This window comes from Pseudophryne corroboree, chromosome 2, assembly GCF_028390025.1.
Source record: "Pseudophryne corroboree isolate aPseCor3 chromosome 2, aPseCor3.hap2, whole genome shotgun sequence".
Lineage (NCBI taxonomy): Eukaryota > Metazoa > Chordata > Amphibia > Anura > Myobatrachidae > Pseudophryne > Pseudophryne corroboree.
Genome location: NC_086445.1, coordinates 786,781,279 through 786,808,461, shown reverse-complemented (window position 1 = coordinate 786,808,461; position 27,183 = coordinate 786,781,279). Strand labels below are relative to the sequence as shown.

Genomic DNA, 27,183 nt, shown 5'->3' with positions numbered 1-27,183 from the left:
CGAAGTCTGCACACGGGAACCCTCCTCTCTTAAAACGTTCCTGATTGGGTCAACCCTCTCAGTAGGTTGACAGATGAAAAAGGTTGACATGGAATGAAAATCAACACAGAAAAAGGTTGAAATGTTTTTTTTTTGGTGTTGTTTACTCCGTAACATCAACAGGAACCCCAGTTAGTGCACCGCGTCCCCTCACATGGTTTGCAAGCATCGGGCAAGGTGCCTTGTTTGGCTACCGATGCATTCGGCACAGGTTACTATTCCCAATCATAGTCCACGTGGATTGTAAAGTGAAAAAAAATTAAAACAGACAAAAAGCGATAAACTCAAGTCAACCTTTTTCTGTATTGACCTTTGTCATGTCGACCTGTCAATATTGACATCAGAACCATGTTGACCTAATGCATTTCGATTAATAGTGGTCAACCGACTGTGGACGGCCTAACAACCGCATACCCATGGGCATGTGTAGAATCTGGCAGCCCAGGAGGGCAGTCTTATGTCTCAGAGCAAGTGGTGGAGGAGGTAGTCCGTTACCCGATGGAGGGAAAGGGAGTCCGGAGCGGAACCCCAGCGTCAGCTCCTGCACAAGCCTATGTTCACATACTGCGGAGATCACCAACACGGTTTAATTGACTGTTAAATAAAAAAATTTATTTTATGAGAAAAATAACTGATATGTAACATGATATGATAGTGATATGTACTAAGACGCATAAGGTGTGATACACCGCAACTCTGGAGCCACCGCTGTGTGTAACACAAAAGCATACCTCCCAACATGACCCTCTCCAGGAGGGACAGAATGCTCTGCTCCTGGACTTCTCTCTTAATTTAGGATTGCCATCACCTGTGGTGAAACGCCTTTCTGATCCATTAACCTGTGCAAAACAGGTGTCGGCAATCACACATTAAGAGAAAAATCCAGATGCAGAGCATTGTGTTCCTCCTGGAGGGGGTCATGTTGGGAGCTATGCATAAGAAATGATCTGTAACAGCATCTAATAGGAATGATTGCCTCTGCCTGAGAGCAGCGTTCGAAGTTGAACGCCAAAATGACTTCCAGCGTGACAATACCGGCCCGGGTGCACCTCCCTCAGGCTAAGTAGTAGTATAGAGCAGCCACAAGGGGCCGCTGTACGCACTGTATGGAATCTCTTACAGCTCAGTCACTTCCGCGGCGTCTGATGACGCTATCTCTGTGACGCTCATACTATACACCGCCAAGAGGATCCGCTGGGGGGCGCTGCGAGCTGCCAGCTTCCACTCACTGCCTGTTCCTTCCTCTCGCGAGAGTTCGCTACACGACTAATGGGATCGGAAGTGGCTGCTGAGTCTCTTTTCCGGCGGCCATAGCGGACTGTGCAGCTGGGTAAGGAGTCCGGGGAGCGGCGTAATTTACAATCAGCAGCCATCTCCCTCCGCAGCGCTGTGTGGGCGCCACGTCCCGGTGGCTAGTGGCGGAGGGGGCCTCTGACGTGCTTGGGAAATACATATTAGCAGGATGGCGGCGCTGATGTGTCATGTAGCTCCCTCCGCCCGGTGTGTGCCGGGGCAGTCCCTGCCGCTGCTGTGAGCACTGTACATTGTGCACACGGCCCTGACCTGTCACTGTTACACATGCAGTCCCCCACACTGCTGCTTGCTGTATGTACCCAGCTAGGGGAGAGTCCTGCTGCCTGTTCCAGGCCCCTGTATGTAACCTCCATGCTGAGCTGGGGTCTGAAAGCCCTTCCTACATTGCACATACATGGGCTGCAGGCTCCATGTTCCTGGTGTTATCAGTAGTCCTGTGTCCTCCACATGGGCTGTGTGCTGGCCTTACATAACATGTGAGAGACTTATCCAGTCCTGTACAGCGACCTGTGACACTGTTCTAGTGATACATGTTTACTGATTTCCTGTCCTGTTGTCTTTATCTAATGCCCTAGCTTATTCACTATGCCCATTCTGCTGGTACCATGACCTGAGCACTCCGCTGTGATGTTTGCCACTTCCAGATCTACCCTTGGGAGCTTGGAAGGGTTTCAGTATTGCACATGCAGAGTACATACTATCCTGTAGCACTGACTTCTGTGTGTGTATCTTTCTTCAGTCACCATGAAGTTCAGTCGATTTGTTACCTCGGACCGCAGCAAGAACCGTAAAAGGCACTTCAATGCCCCCTCTCACGTGCGCAGGAAGATCATGTCTTCTCCCCTGTCCAAGGAGCTGAGGCAGAAATACAATGTCCGCTCTATGCCCATCCGCAAAGATGATGAAGTGCAGGTATGTGACTGAACAGTACTGATCTTACTGAGAACAAAAACAATTCTCAGTTTAATTCCAAATGTTACCCATATGTGTGAATAGGGCATTGTGAGGTTATTGTAGAAATGTCTTTGCTGCACATACTATAATATTTAAATCTATAGCATTATATGCTGATAATGCCATTAGAGAGAGTGACTTTGGCTTAATATAGATTTATTTGCATGAAACATTGTATTGAAGCACATGTGTATGTTTTCTCCTCCCTTCTGAGACGTACCCTTTGATACCTGTGTATGAGGGTCTTTTAAAAGGAGGTAGATTGATCCATCTGATGTTGAGCGGTGTCTATCCTGTGGTAAAACACTTCATTAACGGATGGAACAAGCCGACCTCTTTATGCTGTTTGTGGTTGCACTTAGATTGAACTAGAAACATAAGGTTTGAATTACTCTTTATAGGTGGTTCGTGGACATTATAAAGGCCAGCAGATTGGTAAAGTTGTCCAGGTATACAGAAAGAAATACGTCATCTACATTGAGCGCGTGCAGCGTGAGAAGGCCAACGGCACCACTGTTCATGTTGGTATTCACCCCAGCAAGGTACGTGCAGCTTCTTGGTATTGACCAGTTTTAGTTAAGTGTTTGTCCTGCAACTCCGGTGTTGGATCTCATATGATGTGCTAATCTAGGTCATTTTGCTCTGTGCTAAAATCACTCCGATCTTGGTACAGGTTTTGTGTTGCATGTAAGTGGATATTGCTGCTGATAGCTTCTAGTAGGCATGTTAGAAAGGGTGGCACTTGATATGCCGGTTGTCGGGATCCCGGTGCTCAGCATACCGACAACTATATTTTCCCTCTTGGGGTGTCTACAACACCCCTGGAGGGAGAAAAAAAATAGCGTGGTGCGCTGACAGTATACCTGCGGTCGGGTGCTGGGCGTCGGGATCCTGAGTGCCGGCATACCGTAGTAAACCCGTTAGAAAACATCCAATGCACCGTCTCTAATACCCCTATCACACAGCCATAAATTTCCCGGGTTAAAACACATGAACGCGCATCAACCCGGGAAATTTCTTGGTGTGAAAGGGTACAGGGACAAAAACCCGGGATTTCTGTCCCTGCATTTCAACCCTGCAATCGACCAATGGTGAATGGTGCAGGGACATGTCCCAGATTGCCTCTGCTGATGCTGATTGGCTATTCAGGGCACTTCCTGGTCTTGTGGTTTTTCTGAGACGCCCATTTTAAGAAAATGCAGGGCCATCCCGGGTTCAGTATGAAAGGGGCAGACCCGGGATGTCTCGGCAAAAAATGCTGGTGTGAATGGTGCCAACCTGGGAATGTCCCTGCATGAACAAACACCAATGTAGCTTGCTCATGGGCTTGTCTTTGTCAGACTGCTGCTTTTGTCAATTTGTTAAAGAAAAAACAACGAAACCATCCAAAGATAGTTGGTTCATACAACCTACCTTTGTTTGCTAGAGCTTAGCACAAGCACGGCTAACAAAATCTGGAGCAGATCCAATCGGAGCAATTTCACCACTAATGTTTTATTCTTAATATATATATATATATATATATATATATATATATATATATATATATATATATATAGACAAAACAGATACTCTCCCTTTTGCGCTATTAAACAGAAAGTGAGAAAGGATTGGGTTAAGGCTGCCAAATTCCACTAAGTCCCTTGTTAGGAGGGACTAAAAAGATACAAATATGTGCCAATAGAGGAATGGGCGCACTTGGGTTGTTTTTCCACCCAATATTCAACGGGGAAAAACAGCAGTCTCCCTAAGATATTTACTCCTAATTTGTGAGCATAAAACCACATTTAACATGTTCCATGTAAAATTTATTACAACATAAAAGCAATGATACAAAACGGTATAGTATCTCTTCTTGCAGATAACACCATATAGTACAGAGGACCAGTTGAAATAACTTTGATAGATTCCTCCTTCTCCTTTGACAATTCGGAGATTTGATGTTTATGAACAAATAACCCGACGCGTTTCGTCTTACTCTAAGACTTCATCAGGGGTATGTCTCTAGTGCTTGATAAATACTGTTAGTGCATCAATAAAATGGCAATTACGTATTCTGGATACTTGAAAAAACCACACACCGGTGGGGTACACAGGTGAAAGTTAGATTAAGCCTTATGGTTAAGTGCTTGAATAACAAGTTCAAACGCATAGGCCTGAACGCAAGTTCAAATAGGTATGTGACCTTATGATTCAGGGATTTGGATAACAAGTTCAAATACACAGGTCTACCACAATTTCATATGCGTGTGTAACCTTGCCAGCAGCTACAATAGCTTCAAGTCACAACCATCCTGATGACAATTTTCATAGTAAAATTGAAACGTTGATCATTACGCTGGTGGTGATTCTTTTCTTCAATCCTGAGTGCCGCACATCATCTTTACTACTATATATATATATATATATATATATATATATATATATATAAAAAATATAATTATTTTTACCATTTGACATTAGTGGTTTTGTTTCCATTGTGACTACATGTCAGAGGAAACGTCCGTCAGACTGACATTACAGTAAACAGCCTCACACCCATATGTCGTGGGCATACCCTGTGATATCTGTCGGTCATCCCTCTCTTGTAGAGGAGACCTATGGTTGTCTAGTGTGTGCATACAACGCCCATTTTGCAACTTCAAAATAACGCAACATACATGCTGGACAGTCCAACATGTCCATCCGATCAATATTTTTGGATTGTTTGTGCGCATACTCTATAGTTATAGTTATCTGGGTGAACTGCCAGATAATTGTATATTACACACGTTCTCAGACTGTCCTTCCAAACAGTCCTTGTTTTCCAGGTCTCGTCAGAATCACAAGTGAATTTATTAGCTCTATCTGTGGATATTTTAAAATGTCCGTAGGTCATGACTAGGGAGGACAATCCCAGGCCTTTTTTTTTTTTTTTCAATCCTGGAATTGGTTTATTGTGTGTTAAAAAAAATTTCAATGTCTGCCCCGCTCAGTCCACTTGCTATCCTGTGGGGGGTTCCACGTGCGTCGAGGTGAGGTCCGGGTGGCTGGCATCAGGTTGCACAGCATAACCTCTGACAACACGTTATGCTGCGCAGTGTGCACAGCCAGGTGCAGGGGGAGCCGGGCAGCGTTTGAGCCTACACTGCCCGGCATTGAAAAAAAGGGGGTTGGCTAATCCCAAAATCCCCGGGATGGAATTCTGGCCAATTTTAGGCCTAAATCCAGAGATCTCACCGATCCCAGGGTTGGCCACCATAGTAATGACTACACCTGCTGGTTGATATTGAAAAACGTGAACTGTTTGTGGTCCTGAGGACCAAGTTTGAGCATCACTGGTATAGTGTGTGTGTGCTCGGTACACTTGCAGATAAAATGCTTGTCAGATTGACAGGTATTTTACCTGGCAGCCTCAGACCCTGCCAGAACTGGGGACATACTGTTAGATGTCCTAGTATATTGGCCACAGTATCTGCGCTTCTCCCTTGAGGACGTTTCCCTGTGTTCTTGTGAAGGAACAGGGGAAATTGTCTGCCACAGCAGGGCATACCCTGCCCTATGTGACTGATTTTCAACGGAGAAAGTACAGCATTGGGCGGACATGCTGGACGTACCTGCATGATTGATCAATATTTTCTGACAGATCGCTCACATACTCTTATATGTGCATTACACTGATATGAGGTGGATCGGCCAGATAATGGCAGCTTTATTAGTGTGACCACTGAAACTGGAGTAACCATGCAGTGCTGACGGCTTCTGTTCTGACTTTTTTCGATTGCTAATATTACGCATTGATTGCTGGTTTCGTGCCCTGTAGGATTTTTCTTCATACCGGTTTTCATCTGGATATAAAAATAAATCATTATGTTGAGAAGATTCTTGTCACAAAGGCTTGGAAACATTTCTCAAACTTAAGGGGGAATTCTTATTGCGGGTCCCTTACCGCCGGCAGCTTTTCAAATGTTTCTGCTGAAAGGCACAAGAACTTTATTTCATCTCTACCCCTGGACAGGAGAACAGGTGTTAGAAAACAATGGCATTCAACCTTAGAGCTTGTTCCAGTGGACATATGTTCCTTATATGTATGTTATACCCCTGTGATGTCCAATGCTACTACATTAGAGGGAAATGCAATTGAAAGCAGAATTGGATTAAATGGGGGCATGTGCTCTGTTCCTCCTATCAGGGTTCCCCTATCCTTTAATTACAACATGGTGAGTACGAGTGGAGGGGACGGTGCACCATGGCAATATATATATAGTCAGAGGGCAGGAGCTTCTGCAGATAGTATACCCAGGGTGGGGTTAACATGTAAGGTACAAGGGAGGACAGTTGTGTTTATACAGTACATGTATGTATGTATATATTTGACAGTACAGTCCTGTGTTACGGGAAGTGACACCCCATCCCACCTGTGGACTTCAGGGTTCCGAGGAGGGAATGGTATGTTGGGAATGCTCCCACATGGAGTCCATGCGAGACTGGGGGCGGTACAGCAGCTGGGGAAGCAATGTGCGTGCTCTTAGCGTAACATGCAACAGGGATGTAACAGGTGGTCATCTGTGGACACAATCTGTGTCCTAAATGTTGCTCTTTAGGGGACCCTAAAAGCCTTTCTCTAACGTCCTAAGTGGATGCTGGGGACTCCGTAAGGACCATGGGGAATAGCGGCTCCGCAGGAGACTGGGCACAAAAGTAAAAGCTTTAGGACTACCTGGTGTGCACTGGCTCCTCCCCCTATGACCCTCCTCCAAGCCTCAGTTAGATTTTTGTGCCCGAACGAGAAGGGTGCACACTAGGTGGCTCTCCTGAGCTGCTTAGTGAAAAGTTTAGTTTAGGTTTTTTATTTTCAGTGAGACCTGCTGGCAACAGGCTCACTGCACCGAGGGACTAAGGGGAGAAGAAGCGAACTCACCTGCGTGCAGAGTGGATTGGGCTTCTTAGGCTACTGGACATTAGCTCCAGAGGGACGATCACAGGCCCAGCCATGGATGGGTCCCAGAGCCGCGCCGCCGGCCCCCTTACAGAGCCAGAAGACTGAAGAGGTCCGGGAAATCGGCGGCAGAAGACGTCCTGTCTTCAATAAGGTAGCGCACAGCACCGCAGCTGTGCGCCATTGCTCTCAGCACACTTCACACTCCGGTCACTGAGGGTGCAGGGCGCTGGGGGGGGGGCGCCCTGAGACGCAATAAAAACACCTTAGATGGCTAAAAATACATCACATATAGCTCCTGGGCTATATGGATGCATTTAACCCCTGCCAGTTTTTCCTTAAAAAAGCGGGAGAAAGGCCGCCGAGAAAGGGGCGGAGCCTATCTCCTCAGCACACAAGCGCCATTTTCCCTCACAGCTCCGTTGGAGGGAAGCTCCCTGACTCTCCCCTGCAGTCCTGCACTACAGAAACAGGGTAAAACAAGAGAGGGGGGGCACTAAATTTGGCAGATTAATAATACAGCCGCTATATAAGGGAAAAACACTTCTATAAGGTTATCCCTGTGTATATATGTATATATATATATATATATATATATATATAATATATATATAGCGCTCTGGTGTGTGCTGGCAAACTCTCCCTCTGTCTCCCCAAAGGGCTAGTGGGGTTCTGTCCTCTATCAGAGCATTCCCTGTGTGTGTGTGTGCTGTGTGTCGGTACGTTGTGTCGACATGTATGAGCAGGAAAATGGTATGGAGGCGGAGCAATTGCCTGTAATAGTGATGTCACCCCCTAGGGAGTCTACACCTGACTGGATGGTCGTATGGAAGGAATTACGTGACAGCGTCAGCACTTTACAAAAGACTGTTGACGACATGAGACAGCCGGAAAAACAGTTAATACCTGTCCAGGCGTCTCAAACACCGTCAGGGGCTCTAAAGCGCCCGTTACCTCAGATGGTCGACACAGACCCAGACACGGACACTGACTCCAGTGTCGACGGTGAGGAAACAAACGTATTTTCCAGTAGGGCCACACGTTACATGATCACGGCAATGAAGGAGGTTTTGAACATTTCTTATACTACAAGTACCACAAAAAAGGGTATTATGTGGGGTGTGAAAAAACTACCCGTAGTTTTTCCTGAATCAGATGAATTAAATGAGGTGTGTGATGAAGCGTGGGTTTCCCCCGATAAAAAACTGCTAATTTCTAAAAAATTATTGGCATTATACCCTTTCCCGCCAGAGGTTAGGGCGCGTTGGGAAACACCCCCTAGGGTAGATAAGGCGCTCACACGCTTATCAAAACAAGTGGCGTTACCGTCTCCGGATACGGCCGCCCTCAAGGAGCCAGCTGATAGAAAGCTGGAAAATATCCTAAAAAGTATATACACACATACTGGTGTTATACTGAGACCAGCAATCGCCTCAGCCTGGATGTGCAGTGCTGGGGTGGCTTGGTCGGATTCCCTGACTGAAAATATTGATACCCTGGACAGGGACAGTATATTATTGACTATAGAGCATTTAAAGGATGCATTTCTATATATGCGAGATGCACAGAGGGATATTTGCACTCTGGCATCAAGAGTAAGTGCGCTGTCCATTTCTGCCAGAAGAGGGTTATGGACGCGACAGTGGTCAGGTGATGCGGATTCCAAACGGCATATGGAAGTATTGCCGTATAAAGGGGAGGAGTTATTTGGGGTCGGTCTATCGGACCTGGTAGCCACGGCAACGGCTGGGAAATCCACCTTTTTACCCCAGGTCACCTCTCAGCAGAAAAAGACACCGTCTTTTCAGGCTCAATCCTTTCGTCCCCATAAGGGCAAGCGGGCAAAAGGCCACTCATATCTGCCCCGGGGCAGAGGAAGGGGAAAAAGACTGCAGCAGGCAGCCTCTTCCCAGGAACAGAAGCCCTCCCCCGCTTCTGCCAAGTCCTCAGCATGACGCTGGGGCCTTACAAGCGGACTCAGGTACGGTGGGGGGTCGTCTGAAGAATTTCAGCGCGCAGTGGGCTCACTCGCAAGTGGATCCCTGGATCCTGCAGGTAGTATCTCAGGGGTACAAATTGGAATTCGAGACGTCTCCCCCTCGCCGGTTCCTGAAGTCTGCTTTACCAACGTCTCCCTCCGACAGGGAGGCGGTATTGGAAGCCATTCACAAGCTGTATTCCCAGCAGGTGATAATCAAGGTACCCCTCCTACAACAGGGAAAGGGGTATTATTCCACGCTGTTTGTGGTACCGAAGCCGGACGGCTCGGTGAGACCTATTTTAAATCTGAAATCCTTGAACACTTACATACAAAGGTTCAAATTCAAGATGGAGTCACTCAGAGCAGTGATAGCGAACCTGGAAGAAGGGGACTATATGGTGTCTCTGGACATCAAGGATGCTTACCTCCATGTCCCAATTTGCCCTTCTCACCAAGGGTACCTCAGGTTTGTGGTACAGAACTGTCACTATCAGTTTCAGATGCTGCCGTTTGGATTGTCCACGGCACCCCGGGTCTTTACCAAGGTAATGGCCGAAATGATGATTCTTCTTCGAAGAAAAGGCGTCTTAATTATCCCTTACTTGGACGATCTCCTGATAAGGGCAAGGTCCAGGGAACAGTTAGAGGTCGGAGTAGCACTATCTCAAGTAGTGCTACGACAGCACGGGTGGATTCTAAATATTCCAAAATCGCAGCTGATTCCGACGACACGTCTGCTGTTCCTAGGGATGATTCTGGACACAGTCCAGAAAAAGGTGTTTCTCCCGGAGGAGAAAGCCAGGGAGTTATCCGAGCTAGTTAGGAACCTCCTAAAACCAGGCCAAGTGTCAGTGCATCAATGCACAAGGGTCCTGGGAAAAATGGTGGCTTCTTACGAAGCGATTCCATTCGGCAGATTCCACGCAAGAACTTTTCAGTGGGATCTGCTGGACAAATGGTCTGGATCGCATCTTCAGATGCATCAGCGGATAACCCTGTCTCCAAGGACGAGGGTGTCTCTCCTGTGGTGGTTGCAGAGTGCTCATCTTCTAGAGGGCCGCAGATTCGGCATTCAGGACTGGGTCCTGGTGACCACGGATGCCAGCCTGAGAGGCTGAGGAGCAGTCACACAGGGAAGAAATTTCCAGGGCTTGTGGTCAAGCCTGGAGACATCACTTCACATAAATATCCTGGAGCTAAGAGCCATCTACAATGCTCTGAGCCTAGCAAGACCTCTGCTTCAAGGTCAGCCGGTGCTGATCCAGTCGGACAACATCACGGCAGTCGCCCACGTAAACAGACAGGGCGGCACAAGAAGCAGGAGGGCAATGACAGAAGTTGCAAGGATTCTTCGCTGGGCAGAAAATCATGTGATAGCACTGTCAGCAGTGTTCATTCCGGGTGTAGACAACTGGGAAGCAGACTTCCTCAGCGGACACGACCTCCACCCGGGGGAGTAGGGACTTCACCCAGAAGTCTTCCACATGATTGTGAACCGTTGGGAAAAACCAAAGGTGGACATGATGGCGTCCCGCCTCAACAAAAAACTAGACAGATATTGCGCCAGGTCAAGGGACCCTCAGGCAATAGCTGTGGACGCTCTGGTAACACCATGGGTGTACCAGTCAGTGTATGTGTTCCCTCCTCTGCCTCATACCCAAGGTACTGAGGATCATAAGAAGGAGAGGAGTAAGGACTATACTCGTGGCTTCGGATTGGCCAAGAAGGACTTGGTACCCGGAACTTCAAGAGATGCTCACAGAGGACCCGTGGCCTCTACCTCTAAGAAAGGACCTGCTCCAGCAGGGACCCTGTCTCTTCCAAGACTTACCGCGGCTGCGTTTGACGGCATGGCGGTTGAACGCCGGATCCTGAAGGAAAAAGGCATTCCGGATGAAGTCATCCCTACCCTGATCAAAGCCAGGAAGGATGTAACCGTACAACATTCTCACCGTATTTGGCGTAAATATGTTGCGTGGTGCGAGGCCAGGAAGGCCCCTACAGAGGAATTTCAACTGGGTCGTTTCCTGCATTTCCTACAAACCGGACTGTCTATGGGCCTAAAATTAGGGTCCATTAAGGTTCAGATTTCGGCCCTGTCGATTTTCTTCCAAAAAGAACTGGCTTCAGTTCCTGAAGTACAGACGTTTGTCAAGGGGGTACTGCATATACAACCTCCTTTTGTGCCTCCAGTGGCACCTTGGGATCTAAATGTAGTTTTGGGATTCCTAAAATCACATTGGTTTGAACAACTTTCCACTGTGGACTTAAAATATCTCACATGGAAGGTGGTAATGCTGTTAGCCCTGGCTTCAGCCAGGCGTGTCTCAGAATTGGCGGCTTTATCCTATAAAGGCCCTTACCTAATTTTTCATACGGACAGGGCAGAATTGAGGAACTCGTCCTCAATTTCTCCCTAAGGTGGTTTCAGCATTTCACTTGAACCAGCCTATTGTGGTGCCTGCGGCTACTAGGGACTTGGAGGACTCCAAGTTGCTGGACGTAGTCAGGGCCCTGAAAATATGTTTCCAGGACGGCTGGAGTCAGAAAATCTGACTCGCTATTTATCCTGTATGCACCCAACAAGCTGGGTGCTCCTGCTTCTAAGCAGACTATTGCTCGCTGGATTTGTAGTACAATTCAGCTTGCACATTCTGTGGCAGGCCTGCCACAGCCAAAATCTGTAAATGCCCATTCCACAAGGAAGGTGGGCTCATCTTGGGCGGCTGCCCGAGGGGTCTCGGCTTTACAACTTTGCCGAGCAGCTACTTAGTCAGGGGCAAACACGTTTGCTAAATTCTACAAATTTGATACCCTGGCTGAGGAGGACCTGGAGTTCTCTCATTCGGTGCTGCAGAGTCATCCGCACTCTCCCGCCTGTTTGGGAGCTTTGGTATAATCCCCATGGTCCTTACGGAGTCCCCAGCATCCACTTAGGACGTTAGAGAAAATAAGAATTTACTTACCGATAATTCTATTTCTCATAGTCCGTAGTGGATGCTGGGCGCCCATCCCAAGTGCGGATTGTCTGCAATACTTGTACATAGTTGTTGTTGCAAAAATCGGGTTATTATTGTTGTGAGCCATCTTTTCAGAGGCTCCTCTGTTATCATGCTGTTAACTGGGTTCAGATCACAGGTTGTACGGTGTGATTGGTGTGGCTGGTATGAGTCTTACCTGGGATTCAATATCCTTCCTTATTGTGTACGCTCGTCCGGGCACAGTATCCTAACTGAGGCTTGGAGGAGGGTCATAGGGGGAGGAGCCAGTGCACACCAGGTAGTCCTAAAGCTTTTACTTTTGTGCCCAGTCTCCTGCGGAGCCGCTATTCACCATGGTCCTTACGGAGTCCCCAGCATCCACTACGGACTATGAGAAATAGAATTATCGGTAAGTAAATTCTTATTTATTCCAGCTTTGGTTGCAAGTACATCTTGTGGCTCCCTTCATCTGCAGGGACAGGTCAGGGTTGTGCAGGTACAACTAAAGTACAGCAAGTGTCACTCCTCTTAGAGATGCGGCCTATTTTGAGTCGTCTGCATCTCCAGTTACTCTAGGTGTATCTAGTGACGTTATCAGACCCTGGTGCAAAGATTTGTTCTGCTGTGCATCATCAGCAGTGTATTTGGCAATGAAAAATAAATGAATCTGTCTAAAGGTGCATACACACGGAGAGATTTTGATTGAGCGATTTACCTTGAACTAGCAGTAGGAGATTTTGACTAACTTTACCAGAGATTTTGGCTATGGGCGATTTTGGCTAACTCATTCCAGCAAGGGGATGCTTTTTCTTTTCCAGCGACCTAGCCAAAATTGACTTGCCTGCACAGTCTATTTTTAGCAGAGAAAGCGACCTGGTGGGGACGCGCATCGCTATCGCTGGCTTTGTACACATGGAGAGATATGCACTAACTTTCTGAGCGATTTTGACTATATAGTCAAAATTGCTCAGTTATATCGCTCCGTGTGTATGCACCTTTAGACCCCTTTCAGTTTGAAATGTAACTGTATTTGTAGCATGATCTGATTACAGCTTAAAAATATTTATGAATAAAGCTGCATCCAGCACTAGGCAAGGTCAGTCTGGATTTCCACTCCAGCCTATTCAAAACAGGGCTCAATTACCTAGGGCAAATGGGACCACAAGCTACTCCTTCAAAACTAGTGGTCGGTGTTAAAGTGTGGCACTACAAGTCCCAGCACACTGCCAGCTATTAACTGGCTGTATCCAAGCTTTTGTATTCTTTTAATTACACAATTACCAGCATATTCAATCAGGTACAGTGATCACGCTGAGCCGGAAAAAAAGTGGGTCCCAGGGACCCCTCACTTTTAAAAATTGGGGTCCTACCTGTCCTTTTCTGGGTCCCATTGGAGTGAAGGTCCATATTAATCTCATTACCGATTCAAACATAAAAACAGACTTGATTTGGACACTACAAAAGTGTAGCAGGAAGGGGGAAGTGACAAAGCTGCTGGGCTGTGTAGCATACAGACACTGCACTAGAGCTGTAACTAGACATTTTGGCGCCCTTGTGGCAGAAAGTGAATTGGTGCTCCCCGCTGCAAAGAACAGACAATGCGCACCTAAGGTGCGCCGCAAAAATTTAGGGGCGTGGCCACATAATAGTGCCAATTCACATTACACCACTTTTGCACTTTGCACCGGGTAGAGCACGTTACACACTTTGCAGCCACCACCTCAGACCCCACTCCCCCACCCCTCCAGACACAGCGATCACGGGTGTCAGCGAGGGAGAGTGATTGTGCGGGGGGGGGGGGGGGGGGGATTGTGCTGGAAGGGGGTGCCCAGTCATTGCAGGTGTCACTGGAGGGGGTGTCCTGCCTGTGGCGAGTACTCACACCATATCGATATTAGCTTATCCAGCCTGTAGCAATGCCCCCCAGCAGCCACATCTTACCAGCGCCGCATCACCCTCCCTCCCTATGTAATGAGCCAGGCGAGGAGCGGACAGAGCAGCAGAGTAGCCGCTGCCCCGCTCACTGTCCTGTCTGCCAGGCTGTGTGGACAGCGCCTCTCACTCGCAGTGCCGGCCCCGTATCCCACGGCAGCGCACAGACGGGTGAGGACAGGGAAGACGGATCATACACTGACAGCGCATTGCCGTGCAGCGCAGTGCGTCCTCGCCTTTAAATTCAAACCTGGAATCCGCCCTGCAGCCGGCACAGAGAGCGCTGCTAAATCCCTGAGTCTCAGACCCAGGATTCGATTGCTGTCACCCGGAGCCCAAGGAGGAGGATTCAAGCTGCAGAGCGGGAAGAGAAGTCAGGACGGAGGCTGCCGCGGTGATTGGATGAGAGGAAACGCTGCCAGCAGTGATTGGTTGGGGACACTGCTGGCTATGACAAGTTGAAGAGACGTGTGATGCTGCCCGCAGTGATTGGTAGGGGAGTCACAGCGCGTCCCGCAGGACCCCCTCATTTTTCAAAACTGAGTCCCCCACTGCCTATAACACGTAAAATACGCGTTATAGCGTGTTTTTGCGATCACTGGTAACGGCTGCCAGTGGACAAAAGGGTAGATTTACTATACCTGCACGATCTCTGCTAGAGCGCACAACGTATCCCCCAGCTGGCTACTTTGGGCATGTGCGAGACCTCACTACTCTCACTGAGATCTCCTGTGCAACCTGGAGCCGGCAGCCGCCACAGCCAAGAAGATAACTGTCCAAGCTGTGGAGATAGGGCAACGACACCTGCAGCTGTCTAAATCGAAAGCTGCAGTAGTAGGTTTAACGCAGGCTGGTGCTAGTTGCTACTTTCCTTGTATGCTTCAAAACTGCGTTCCTTTCAATATGGATGGTAGTAAGGATAATTGGTACTTAAAAAAAAAAAAAAAAAAAAAAATGTATGGGAGTTCAAGCACTTGTTCATGTGAACAGACATAATGGAGACTACTGGCATCACTGTTTCCCTGTATTGTTTTGCTTGCATATGCTGTGCAATCCTTCTCATTTTGTCACACAAAAAACTCAACATTTCCTGGCATCCTTGCTGGTCAGATTGTTGCTCCTTTGAACATAAAAACTTGCATTTATGAAAACCAACCTCCCAATGCAATAATAATCCATGTGCGGAAATTCTAGATGTGATTACTGCATGTTTTACATTGGTAACTTTTATAAGTTAAGTTTAAATAACCCTTAATTTCGCATACATTAAACTAGTGGAACCTACATAATCCCTTAGGACAATGGTATGCAGTGTAGCACTCCTGTGGGGTGTAGCACGGGTGACCGGCGTTCTCCTGACCGCCGGTCACCTTACCGACGCCGGGATCCCGGCAGCATACCGACGCCGGGATCCCGGCGGGGAGGGGCGAGTGCAGCAAGCCCCTTGCGGGCTCGGTGGCGACCTGGGTTCTATTCCCACTCTATGGGTGTCGTGGACACCCACGAGTGGAAATAGTCCCTGTTGGTCGGCATGCCGACCAACGGGATAGTGAGCAGTCGGGCTCACGGAGGAGGTCATGTGACTGTCGGTCAGCCGACCGGCGGTCACATGACTACCACCCCTCCTGTGGATATGGAATTGCACATCCCAGGATATCCTGCCAGTTTTGTGATTAGGTCATGCTGGGATATATAATTTAGTTGCAGTTGGATGTTCTGTGCGTTGCCTACCCCTGATATAGGTTATGCACGAATCAAGTATTCACTACTGTTCTCTTCCATTCTTAAGTCTTTGCTATGAGAGATGCTTTCTTCTTAAAATATTTTGAGACTGCCCATCTCAGTAGCTCCTGAAGTAACGGCTTTTGCAGCAATGACCTACTGTTTGTGTTTTGTTCTCTTTCCACCATGGCCTAGCCATTTCTTATATTTTTTCAGCAGTGTATTTCCATGGAAAACTATTCAGACAAGCTTGCGCTATAAGTAAAGTTTGCATTTATTTTCTTAAAATCCGGTACACACTTGATGATATTGGCAGCAACTGACCCAGCGGGGTCGCTGGCATTGGCAAGTGCTAACACACTTGCCAATGCCGGGAGCGGTGGCCTTGCTGTATCTGGCAGCATACACCTTGCCGGCGATGTCGCCCATTGGATCTGCATGCAGTCCGATGGAGGATGTCGCGGACTACGCATGGGAGCTTGCGTCGCATAGTGCGTACACACTGGACGAATTTAAACAATGACGTTCCAAAGCGTCAATCATCAGTATTGTCATGTGTAGGCACTTTTTTAGTTTTAAAGATGATTTTCTGATTTTATTTTCTTCTCTCGTATTGCATTGTGAAAGAGAAAAACATACACACTCACACACAGTATTACCTCCATTGTTACCAGCCCACTGTGCAAACACCCAGTGTAGTTCACCACACAGGCTCTCTCGGCCTATTCAGTTCTAATATGGATTTCTTGTTGGATTAATTGCTCCTGTATCTCGAGCATTACAATTTGGTAATAGTGTACTGAGTATTAAGGATAAGTATAACACATGCTGGGCAGTATAGATGGTGTAGTGGCAGTGATCGCAAAAACGCGCTATAGCGCGTATTTTACCCCATAATGAGGATCGGGGACTCGCTTTTACAAAATGAGTGCGTCCCTGGGGACGCGCTCCGTTGTAGGCCGTCCTGTAGCTCCTTTGATCTCTCCGCGGGTCCCGCTGCCAATCTTGTGGCTTCATTGATGTCTCTGGGTCCAGCGGCCAATCCTGTGGTGCCTTTTAGGTCCAGCGGCCAATCACATGTATACACAGAGCTCTCCCTCTCAAACCCCTCCAATAGCCGGGCTTCCGGGAGGACTAGTAGACGGGGAGGAGGAGCTGTTGGTGCCTTTTACTCCTGTATGCAGCGCCGGCACCCGTACTCAGAAGGCGGCCCGAACTGCAGCGTTAACAGGCTCTCTCTGCAGCCACCCGTCTCCTCCCCGTCCCAGCGCTGCTATTCACTTCTCCCCCCTCACCGCCGCGGCCACTCAGGATGCGGGGTCATGCGCCGGTGGATTCCAAGGCTCGGCGCGGCACTTACAACGCTGAGTCCTGAGTGGCCGCGGCGGTGGGGGGTAGAAGCGAATAGCAGGGCTGGGACGGGGAGGAGACGGGTGGCCGCAGAGAAAGCCTGTTAATGCTGTAGAAGAGGTTACTACATCCCGCCCACAGCAGTAAGGATCTGAAGAGAAGAATTTCAAGCAGCACCTGGCATGGAGGATTCATGTTAGTAATAAACATATGGGTAATTGGGATGGCAGCAGCTAACGATTCAAACACTGGGGGTGAGGGCAGTGCCCAGCATACACCAACACAAATGCACACATTGGCCAGCATAGTTACCCCACCCCCCATATACCCACACCCTCCATACACCCTCCATAGCCACACAGTGCCATCACATGCACCCCACCAACCACACAGTGCCCATCATACACACCCCCAATACCCACACATTGCCCATTATACACACACAGTGCCAATCATACACACTCCCCACAACGTGTTCACACTGCCCATTATACACACACCCATCTGACACCCCCTCCACTGACACCCGTGATCACTGTGTCTGGGGACGACAACTGGGGGTCCAAGATGGTGGCTACAATGTGCCTAAGTGGTCACCTGGCGCAATGTGTGTAACGTGCTCTACCTGGCGCAATGTGTGTAACCTGCTCTACCTGGCGCAATGTGTATAACGTGCTCTACCTGGCGCATTGTGTGTAACGTGCTCTACCTGCTGCAATGTGTATAACGTGCTCTACCTGCTGCAATGTGTATAACGTGCTCTACCCGGCGCATTGTGTGTAACGTGCTCTGCCCGGCGCAATGTATATAATGTGCTCTACCTGCTGCAATGTGTATAACGTGCTCTACCCGGCGCATTGTGTGTAACGAGCTCTGCACGGCGCAATGTGTATAACGTGCTCTACCCGGCGCAATGTGTATAACGTGCTCTGCCCGGCGCATTGTGTGTAACGTGCTCTGCCCGGCGCAATGTGTATAACGTGCTCTACCTGGTGCAATGTTTTATATGTGCTTTATCTGGTGCAGTGTGTCTAAGTGTTCTACCTGGCGCAATGTGTATAACGTGCTCTACCTGCTGCAATGTGTATAACGTGCTCTACCTGGCGCATTGTGTATAACGTGCTCTACCTTGTGCAGTGTTTGTATTTGCTCTACCTGGTGCAATGTATATAACATGCACTACCGGGCGCATTGTGTATAACGTGCTCTATCTGGTGCAATGTGTATAAGCGGCACTTCTGTGTGGTGTAATGTGAATTGGCACTATTATGTAGTCACGCCCCTTCCCCATGAAGCCACGCCCCTTAAATTTTGCAGCGCGCCTTCGGCGCGCACTGCCTACCCTTTCCTGTCTCGCAGGTGGAACACCAATTCACTTCATGCCTAGGGCACCAAAATGTCTACTTACAGCTCTGGTGCAGGGTGTCCTGCATGCTACACAGCCCAGCAGCACTGTCACCCCATCCCCCCACCTTGCAAAACTTTTGTAATGTCCAAACAAGATTAAGATTAATAAGAACCTTTATTCCGATGGGACCCAGAAAAAGAACGGTAGGACCCCAATTTTTGAAAGTGAGGGGTCCCTGGGACCCACTTTTTTGTTGGATTAGCGCGATCACTGAGTGGTTAGCGATACTTCCATTCCCATCCTCTCCCAACTGTTGGGCATTTGTATATTCTCGCTATACTTGTGTGGGTTTCCTACGGGTAGTTTCCTCCCACACGCTAAAAATATACTGGTATGTTAATTGGCTACTGACGACAAAAAATGAACCCTAGTGTGTAAGTTTGCGTGTACATGTGTTTAGGGCAGACTAGTGGTTCTTATCGGTCATCAAAATTCTCTGGCGACAATATTCATATTTGGGGTGGGTGGTTCCACGCGTGGTGCGCCCAAACAGACTTGGTTTATTTAGCATACGCATCTAAACTAATGGGCATGATGTGAAAGGGGCTGCTTGCGCGTCCGAACAGCCAACTGCAAATTTCGGCTTTCTACCTCAGTAGGCTGCGAGCTGAAATGTGTTCACCCCCGACAGCTAATCGCTTCTTGCCGGAGCAACAATTGGATTACCCTCTATGTTTCTATATTTAGATGCATATTTTAAGAAAAAATTATATGGTTCACTTAAGTAGCAAAGTCTGTGGCGTGCCAGATGGGAATATTTAACGCAATTTGAGGATAGTGTATATAGACAAATATTAGAATCAACCAGCTCTAATAGGCCCTACACACTGGGCGATAATACTCCAAAGATATGAACGATCTTGTTCATTAATGAAGGAGATACAGTTCATATCTTTGAGTGTGGAGGCATCAGTGATGAACGATGTGCGGCCCCGCGCTCATTCATCGCTGGTTCCCCGTCGCCTGTGCATGCATCTCGTCCATATTTGCCTGCACTTCTATGGTGACGGGGGGAGTGAAGAAACTTCACTCCCCCAGTCACTGCCCCCCCCCCCCCCCCTCCCCGACGCCGGGTTGGCCGTCTCCGCTGTCGGGTAGCTCGGTGGCGGATCGCTGAATGTGTAGGGCCCTTAATACGTATAATAAACCAGTGAGAGAGAGGTGTTGCATACGTGTTGGTTATATGGGCACTGCCAGTAACCTGCCAGCGCTATGATGAAAATTGAGGTTTAAATCTCATCTGTCTGGTCAAAAGATTTTTCTGTTGCATTAGAATTTATGGTTTAATCGTATCTGCTCATCCATTAGCAGTTGCTTACATTATTTCTCTATCGTCCTAGTGGATGCTGGGGTTCCTGAAAGGACCATGGGGAATAGCGGCTCCGCAGGAGACAGGGCACAAAAAGTAAAGCTTTAGGATCAGGTGGTGTGCACTGGCTCCTCCCCCTATGACCCTCCTCCAAGCCTCAGTTAGATTTTTGTGCCCGGCCGAGAAGGGTGCAATCTAGGTGGCTCTCCTAAAGAGCTGCTTAGAAAAGTTTAGCTTAGGTTTTTTATTTTACAGTGAGTCCTGCTGGCAACAGGATCACTGCAACGAGGGACTTAGGGGAGAAGAAGTGAACTCACCTGCGTGCAGGATGGATTGGCTTCTTGGCTACTGGACATTAGCTCCAGAGGGACGATCACAGGTACAGCCTGGATGGTCACCGGAGCCTCGCCGCCGGCCCCCTTGCAGATGCTGAAACGAGAAGAGGTCCAGAATCGGCGGCAGAAGACTCCTCAGTCTTCTTAAGGTAGCGCACAGCACTGCAGCTGTGCGCCATTTTCCTCTCAGCACACTTCACACGGCAGTCACTGAGGGTGCAGGGCGCTGGGAGGGGGGCGCCCTGGGAGGCAAATGAAAACCTTTTTTGGCTAAAAATACCTCACATATAGCCTCCGGGGGCTATATGGAGATATTTAACCCCTGCCAGAATCCGTTAAGAGCGGGAGACGAGGCCGCCGAAAAAGGGGCGGGGCCTATCTCCTCAGCACACAGCGCCATTTTCCCTCACAGAAAGGCTGGAGGGAAGGCTCCCAGGCTCTCCCCTGCACTGCACTACAGAAACAGGGTTAAAACAGAGAGGGGGGGCACTAATTTGGCGTTAGAAATATATAAAAAAAGATGCTATAAGGGAAAACACTTATATAAGGTTGTCCCTATATAATTATAGCGTTCTTGGTGTGTGCTGGCAAACTCTCCCTCTGTCTCTCCAAAGGGCTAGTAGGTCCTGTCCTCTATCAGAGCATTCCCTGTGTGTGTGCTGTGTGTCGGTACGTGTGTGTCGACATGTATGAGGACGATGTTGGTGAGGAGGCGGAGCAATTGCCTGTAATGGTGATGTCACTCTCTAGGGAGTCGACACCGGAATGGATGGCTTATTTAGGGAATTACGTGATAATGTCAACACGCGGCAAGGTCGGTTGACGACATGAGACGGCCGACAAACAATTAGTACCGGTCCAGACGTCTCAAAAACACCGTCAGGGGTTTTAAAACGCCCGTTTACTTTAGTCGGTCGACACAGACAGGGACACTGAATCCAGTGTCGACGGTGAATAAACAAACGTATTCCTTATTAGGGCCACACGTTAAGGGCAATGAAGGAGGTGTTACATATTTCTGATACTACAAGTACCACAAAAGAGGGTATTATGTGGGATGTGAAAAAACTACCGTAGTTTTTCCTGAATCGGATAAATTAAATGAAGTGTGTGATGATGCGTGGGTTCCCCCCGATAGAAAATATGGGCGGTATACCCTTTCCCGCCAGAAGTTAGGGCGCGTTGGGAAACACCCCTTAGGGTGGATAAGGCGCTCACACGCTTATCAGAACAAGTGGCGGTACCGTCTATAGATAGGGCCGTCCTCAAGGAGCCAGCTGACAGGAGGCTGGAAAAATATCATAAAAAGTATATACACACATACTGGTGTTATACTGCGACCAGCGATCGCCTCAGCCTGGATGTGCAGAGCTGGGGTGGCTTGGTCGGATTCCCTGACTAAAAATATTGATACCCTTGACAGGGACAGTATTTTATTGACTATAGAGCATTTAAAGGATGTATTTCTATATATGCGAGATGCACAGAGGGATATTTGCACTCTGGCATCAAGAGTTAGTGCGATGTCCATATCTGCCAGAAGATGTTTATGGACACGACAGTGGTCAGGTGATGCAGATTCCAAACGGCACAAAGGTGTATTGCCGTATAAAGGAAGAGGAGTTATTTGGGGTCGGTCCATCGGACCTGGTGGCCACGGCAACTGCTGGAAAATCCACCGTTTTTACCCTAAGTCACATCTCTGCAGAAAAAGACACCGTCTTTTCAGCTTCAGTCCTTTCGTCCCTATAAGAGTCATATCTGCCCAGGGATAGAGGAAAGGGAAGAAGACTGCAGCAGGCAGCCCATTCCCAGGAACAGAAGCGTTCCACCGCTTCTGACAAGCTCTCAGCATGACGCTGAGACCGTACAGGACCCCTGGATCCTACAAGTAGTATCCCAGGGGTACAGTTTGGAATGTCGAGACGTTTCCCCTGCGCAGGCTCCTGAAGTCTGCTTTACCAAGGTCTCCCTCCGACAAGGAGGCAGTATGGGAAAAAATTCACGAGCTGTATTCCCAGCAGGTGATAATTAAATTACCCCTCCTACAACAAGAAAAGGGGGTATTATTCCACACTATATTGTGGTACTGAAGCCAGAAGGCTAGGTGAGACCTATTCTAAATCTAAAAAAAAAAAAAAAAAAAAAAAAAATTTGAACACTTACAAAGGTTCAAATCAAGATGGAGTCACTCAGAGCAGTGATAACGAACCGGGAAGAAGGGGACTATCTGGTGTCCCGAGACATCAGGGATGCTTACCTCCATGTCCCAAATTTGCCCTTATCACTAAGGGTACCTCAGGTTCGTGGTACAGAACTGTCACTATCAGTTTCAGACGCTGCCGTTTGGATTGTCTACGGCACCCCGGGTCTTTACCAAGGTAATGGCCGAAATGATGGTTCTTCTTCGAAGAAAAGGCGTCTTAATTATCCCTTACTTGGACGATCTCCTGATAAGGGCAAAGTCCAGGGAACAGTTGGAGGTCGGAGTAGCACTATCTCGGATACTGTTACAACAGCAGGGGTGGATTCTAAATATTCCAAAATCGCAGCTGATCCCGACAACAAGTCTCCTGTGCTTAGGGATGATTCTGGACACAGTCCAGAAAAAGGTGTTTCTCCCGGAAGAGAGAGCCAGGGAGTTATCTGAGCTAGTCAGGAACCTCCTAAAATCAGTGCATCATTGCACAAGGGCCATGGTAAAAAAATGGTGACTTCCTTCGAAGCAATTCCAGTCGGCAGATTTCATGCAAGAACTTTTCAGTGGGATCTGCTGGACAAATGGTCCGGATCGCATCTTCAGATGCATCAGCGGATAACCCTATATCCAAGGACAAGGGTGTCTCTCCTGTGGTGGTTACAGAGTGCTCATCTTCTAGAGGGCCGCAGATTCGGCATTCAGTTTTGGATGTTGGTGACCACGGAGGCCAGCCCGAGAGGCTGGGGAGCAGTCACACAAGGAAAAAATTTCCAGGGAGTGTGATCAAGTCTGGAGATTTTTCTCCACATAAATATAGCGAAGGGTAAATTTATAATGCTCTAAGCTTAGCAAGACCTCTGCTTCAAGGTCAGCCGGTATTGATCCAGTGGGATAAAACATCACGGCAGTCGCCCACGTAAATAGACAGGGCGGCACAAGAAGCAGGAGGGCAGTGTCAAAAACTGCAAGGACTTTTCGCTGGGCGGAAAATCATGTGATGGCACTGTCAGCAGTGTTTCATTCCGGGAATGGAAACTGGGAAGCAGACTTCCTCAGTAGGCACGACCTCCACCCGGCAGAGTGGGAACTTCATGGGGAAGTTTTCCACATAATTGTAAACCGTTGGGAATTACCAAAGGTGGACATGATGGCGTCCCGTCTGAACAAAAAACGGGACAGGTATTGCGCCAGGTTAAGAGACCCTCAGGCAATAGCTGTGGACGTTCTGGTAACACCGTGGGTGTACCAGTCGGTGTATGTGTTCCATCCTCTGCTTTTCATACCTAAGGTACTGAGAATTATAAGACGTAGAGGAGTAAGAACTATACTCATGGCTCCGGATTGGCCAAGAAGGACTTGGTACCCGGAACTTCAAGAGATGCTCACAGTGGACTTATGGCCTCTGCCGCTAAGAAGGGACTTGTTTCAGCAAGTACCATGTCTGTTCCAAGACTTACCGCAGCTGCGTTTGACGGCATGGCGGTGGAACGCCGGATCCTAAGGGAAAAGGCATTCAGGAAGAGGTCATTCCTACCCTGGTCAAAGCCAGAAAGGAGGTGACCGCACAACATTATCACCACATGTGGCGAAAATATGTTGCGTGGTGTGAGGCCAGGAAGGCCCCACGAAGAAATTTCAACTCTGTCGATTCCTGCATTTCTTGCAAACAGGAGTGTCTATGGGCCTCAAATTGGGGTCCATTAAGGTTCAAATTTCGGCCCTGTCGATTTTTCTTCCAGAAAGAATTGGCTTCAGTTCCTGAAGTCCAGAAGTTTGTCAAGGGAGTATTGCATATACAACCCCCTTTTGTGCCTCCAGTGGCACTGTGGGATCTCAACGTAGTTCTGGGATTCCTCAAAACACATTGGTTTAAAACCAGTCAAATCTGTGGATTTGAAGCATCTCACATGAAAAGTGAACATGCTCTTGGACCTGGCCTGGACCAGGCGAGTGTCAAATTGGTGGTTTTTTTCTCAAAAAAGCCCATATCTGTTTGTCCATTCGGACAGGGCAGAGCTGCGGACTCGTCCCCAGTTCTCTCCCTAAGGTGGTGTCAGTGTTTCACCTGAACCAGCTTATTGTGGTGTCTTGCGCCTACTAGGGACTTGGAGGACTCCAAGTTGCTAGATGTGGTCAGGGCCCTGAAAATATAGGTTCCAGGACGGCTGGAGTCAGGAAAACTGACTTGCTGTTATCCTGTATGCACCCAACAAACTGGGTGCTCTTGCTTTTAAGCAGACTTTTGCTAGTTGGATGTGTAATACAATTCAGCTTGCACATTCTGTGGCAGGCCTGCCACAGCCAAAATATGTAAATGCCCATTCCACAAGGAAGGTGGGCTCATCTTGGGCGGCTGCCCGAGGGGTCTCGGCTTTACAACTTTGCCGAGCGGCTATTTAGTCAGGGGCAAACACGTTTGTAAAATCCTACAAATTTGATACCCTGGCTAAGGAGGACCTGGAGTTCTCTCATTCGGTGCTGCAGAGTCATCCGCACTCTCCCGCCCGTTTGGGAGCTTTGGTATAATCCCCATGGTCCTTTCAGGAACCCCAGCATCCACTAGGACGATAGAGAAAATAAGAATTTACTTACCGATAATTCTATTTCTCGGAGTCCGTAGTGGATGCTGGGCGCCCATCCCAAGTGCGGATTATCTGCATTACTTGTACATAGTTACAAAAATCGGGTTATTATTGTTGTGAGCCATCTTTTCAGAGGCTCCGCTGTTATCATACTGTTAACTGGGTTCAGATCACAGGTTGTACAGTGTGATTGGTGTGGCTGGTATGAGTCTTACCCGGGATTCATAAATCCTTCCTTATTGTGTACGCTCGTCCGGGCACAGTACCTAACTGAGGCTTGGAGGAGGGTCATAGGGGGAGGAGCCAGTGCACACCACCTGATCCTAAAGCTTTACTTTTTGTGCCCTGTCTCCTGCGGAGCCGCTATTCCCCATGGTCCTTTCAGGAACCCCAGCATCCACTACGGACTCCGAGAAATAGAATTATCGGTAAGTAAATTCTTATTTTTTCTTAAATTATTTTTTTTTATCTTACATGGCTAATTACTTCATTATACTGTGTGTCTATAATGTAACCTGTAAAGCTGTTTTCAAATTGCCCATCTGAAGTGTTTACTGATTTGATTAAGTGGGATATTTGTAATTGTGCTGGTCAGTTAACCGTATTGCCTTTATAATTAATAAGTACTGTCTTTGCATTAATGTAGTGCATTGAAATATACTTTCATCTGTGCTTTTTATTCATTGGCTTTAATTCCCTCCTTTTTATTCTCAGGTGGTGATCACCAGACTAAAGCTTGACAAGGATCGTAAGAAGATCTTGGAACGCAAGGCCAAGTCTCGCCAAGTTGGCAAAGAGAAGGGCAAATACAAGGAAGAAACCATTGAGAAGATGCAGGAGTAACTTTATCCCAAAACAAAATAAAACTGAAGTTTCTACAAAGGGGCTTTTTTCAAGACTTGATTATTCCTTGTACCAGTTTAAACCCAGCATCATTCAGTCCTTGTCTACTTGAGTGGAGTATTTTGTCTTACTGTCTCCAAAACCCATTTCTTGTGGGCATCTCATCAGGGATCCCTGCCATATATTGTTTAGTAGGGTTACAATATTTGCAATTACGGACGGTCAGCCTCCATAAGTGGCAGAGTATTAGAAATGGGAATAGCTGGCTTTTAATTTGGTTGCCACTATACACTTCTATTCTGGACTATGTGAATTTCTGTCCATGCATTAGCTGCTTGTGAGCTCTTATTATGGAGACTGGCCAGCAGAGAGAGGACCAGTTGTGTTTAAAATACCACACGCTGATGAATGGCAATTGAAGGGTGTGGCCGGATACACTGACCTGTGGCTCATGGCGACTGCGGCACCCCAGTATTAAGACAACAGGGTTTTGCCCGGTCCCCCTGTGTGCTGGACTCCCCCCGCTCCCCTTGTGGTGCTGGTTAACCCCTGTAGCACTGTGGGACTGTAGGTATGCTGGGAGCTGGAAGCTAGCTCCCAGTACTAGACTGTTTAATAGCATGCTGGGGATAGGGAGAGCAAGCTCCCTGGACCCCCAGCGCAGGGGAAAACACCTTATGTTTAGCCCCCACCCATTGCACTGCACTGTGGAAGGACATTAGCGTTCACTCTAGGATTTTTTTAGGGCAGGGTGCTGATCACGGGTAGGGCACATTTTTCAGTTAGAAGGGTAAAATTAGGTACATACTATAATGCTTGGTCCTCCCATTCCCACATGTTAAAGAATGCGGCGCACAGCAAAAATTTAGGGGCGTTGTTTTTCGTGGAGAAGGGGCATGGCCACATAATAGTGGCAATTCACATTACACCACACAGTAGTGCAGCTAATACACACTGCACCAGGTTGAACCTCCTATACACACTGCGACAGGTAGACCATGTTCTACATATTGCGCCAGATAGAGCACAGTCTACACTGTGCCAGGTAGAGCGCGCTGAGACGCACTGCGCCAGGTAGAGCGCGCTGAGACGCACTGCGCCAGGTAGAGCGCGCTGAGACGCACTGCGCCAGGTAGAGCGCGCTGAGACGCACTGCGCCAGGTAGAGCGCGCTGAGACGCACTGCGCCAGGTAGAGCGCGCCGAGACGCACTGCGCCAGGTAGAGCGCGCCGAGACGCACTGCGCCAGGTAGAGCGCGCCGAGACGCACTGCGCCAGGTAGAGCGCGCCGAGACGCACTGCGCCAGGTAGAGCGC

At 48.2% G+C, this 27,183-nt stretch overlaps 1 protein-coding gene across 1 annotated transcript; it reads left to right on the top strand.

The window, feature by feature from the left end:
- Nucleotides 1-1,261: 1,261 nt before the first annotated feature.
- On the top strand, nucleotides 1,262-25,907 carry LOC135048414 (large ribosomal subunit protein uL24). The gene is made up of 4 exons (XM_063955541.1): nucleotides 1,262-1,369; nucleotides 2,093-2,265; nucleotides 2,709-2,849; nucleotides 25,740-25,907. Exons 2-4 carry the CDS (start codon nucleotides 2,098-2,100, stop codon nucleotides 25,866-25,868), a joined length of 438 nt encoding a protein of 145 aa, XP_063811611.1. The 5' UTR covers nucleotides 1,262-1,369; nucleotides 2,093-2,097; the 3' UTR covers nucleotides 25,869-25,907.
- The last annotated feature ends 1,276 nt before the right edge of the window (nucleotides 25,908-27,183 follow it).

What these genes read in the sequence shown, in the direction of transcription:
- LOC135048414 (XM_063955541.1), top strand. Translation starts at nt 2,098, where the DNA reads ATGAAGTTCAGTCGATTTGTTACCTCGGACCGCAGCAAGAACCGTAAA. An exon ending in GCAAAGATGATGAAGTGCAG is followed by an intron (nt 2,266 to 2,708) that starts GTATGTGACTGA and finishes TACTCTTTATAG; the next exon opens with GTGGTTCGTGGACATTATAA. An exon ending in TTGGTATTCACCCCAGCAAG is followed by an intron (nt 2,850 to 25,739) that starts GTACGTGCAGCT and finishes TTTTATTCTCAG; the next exon opens with GTGGTGATCACCAGACTAAA.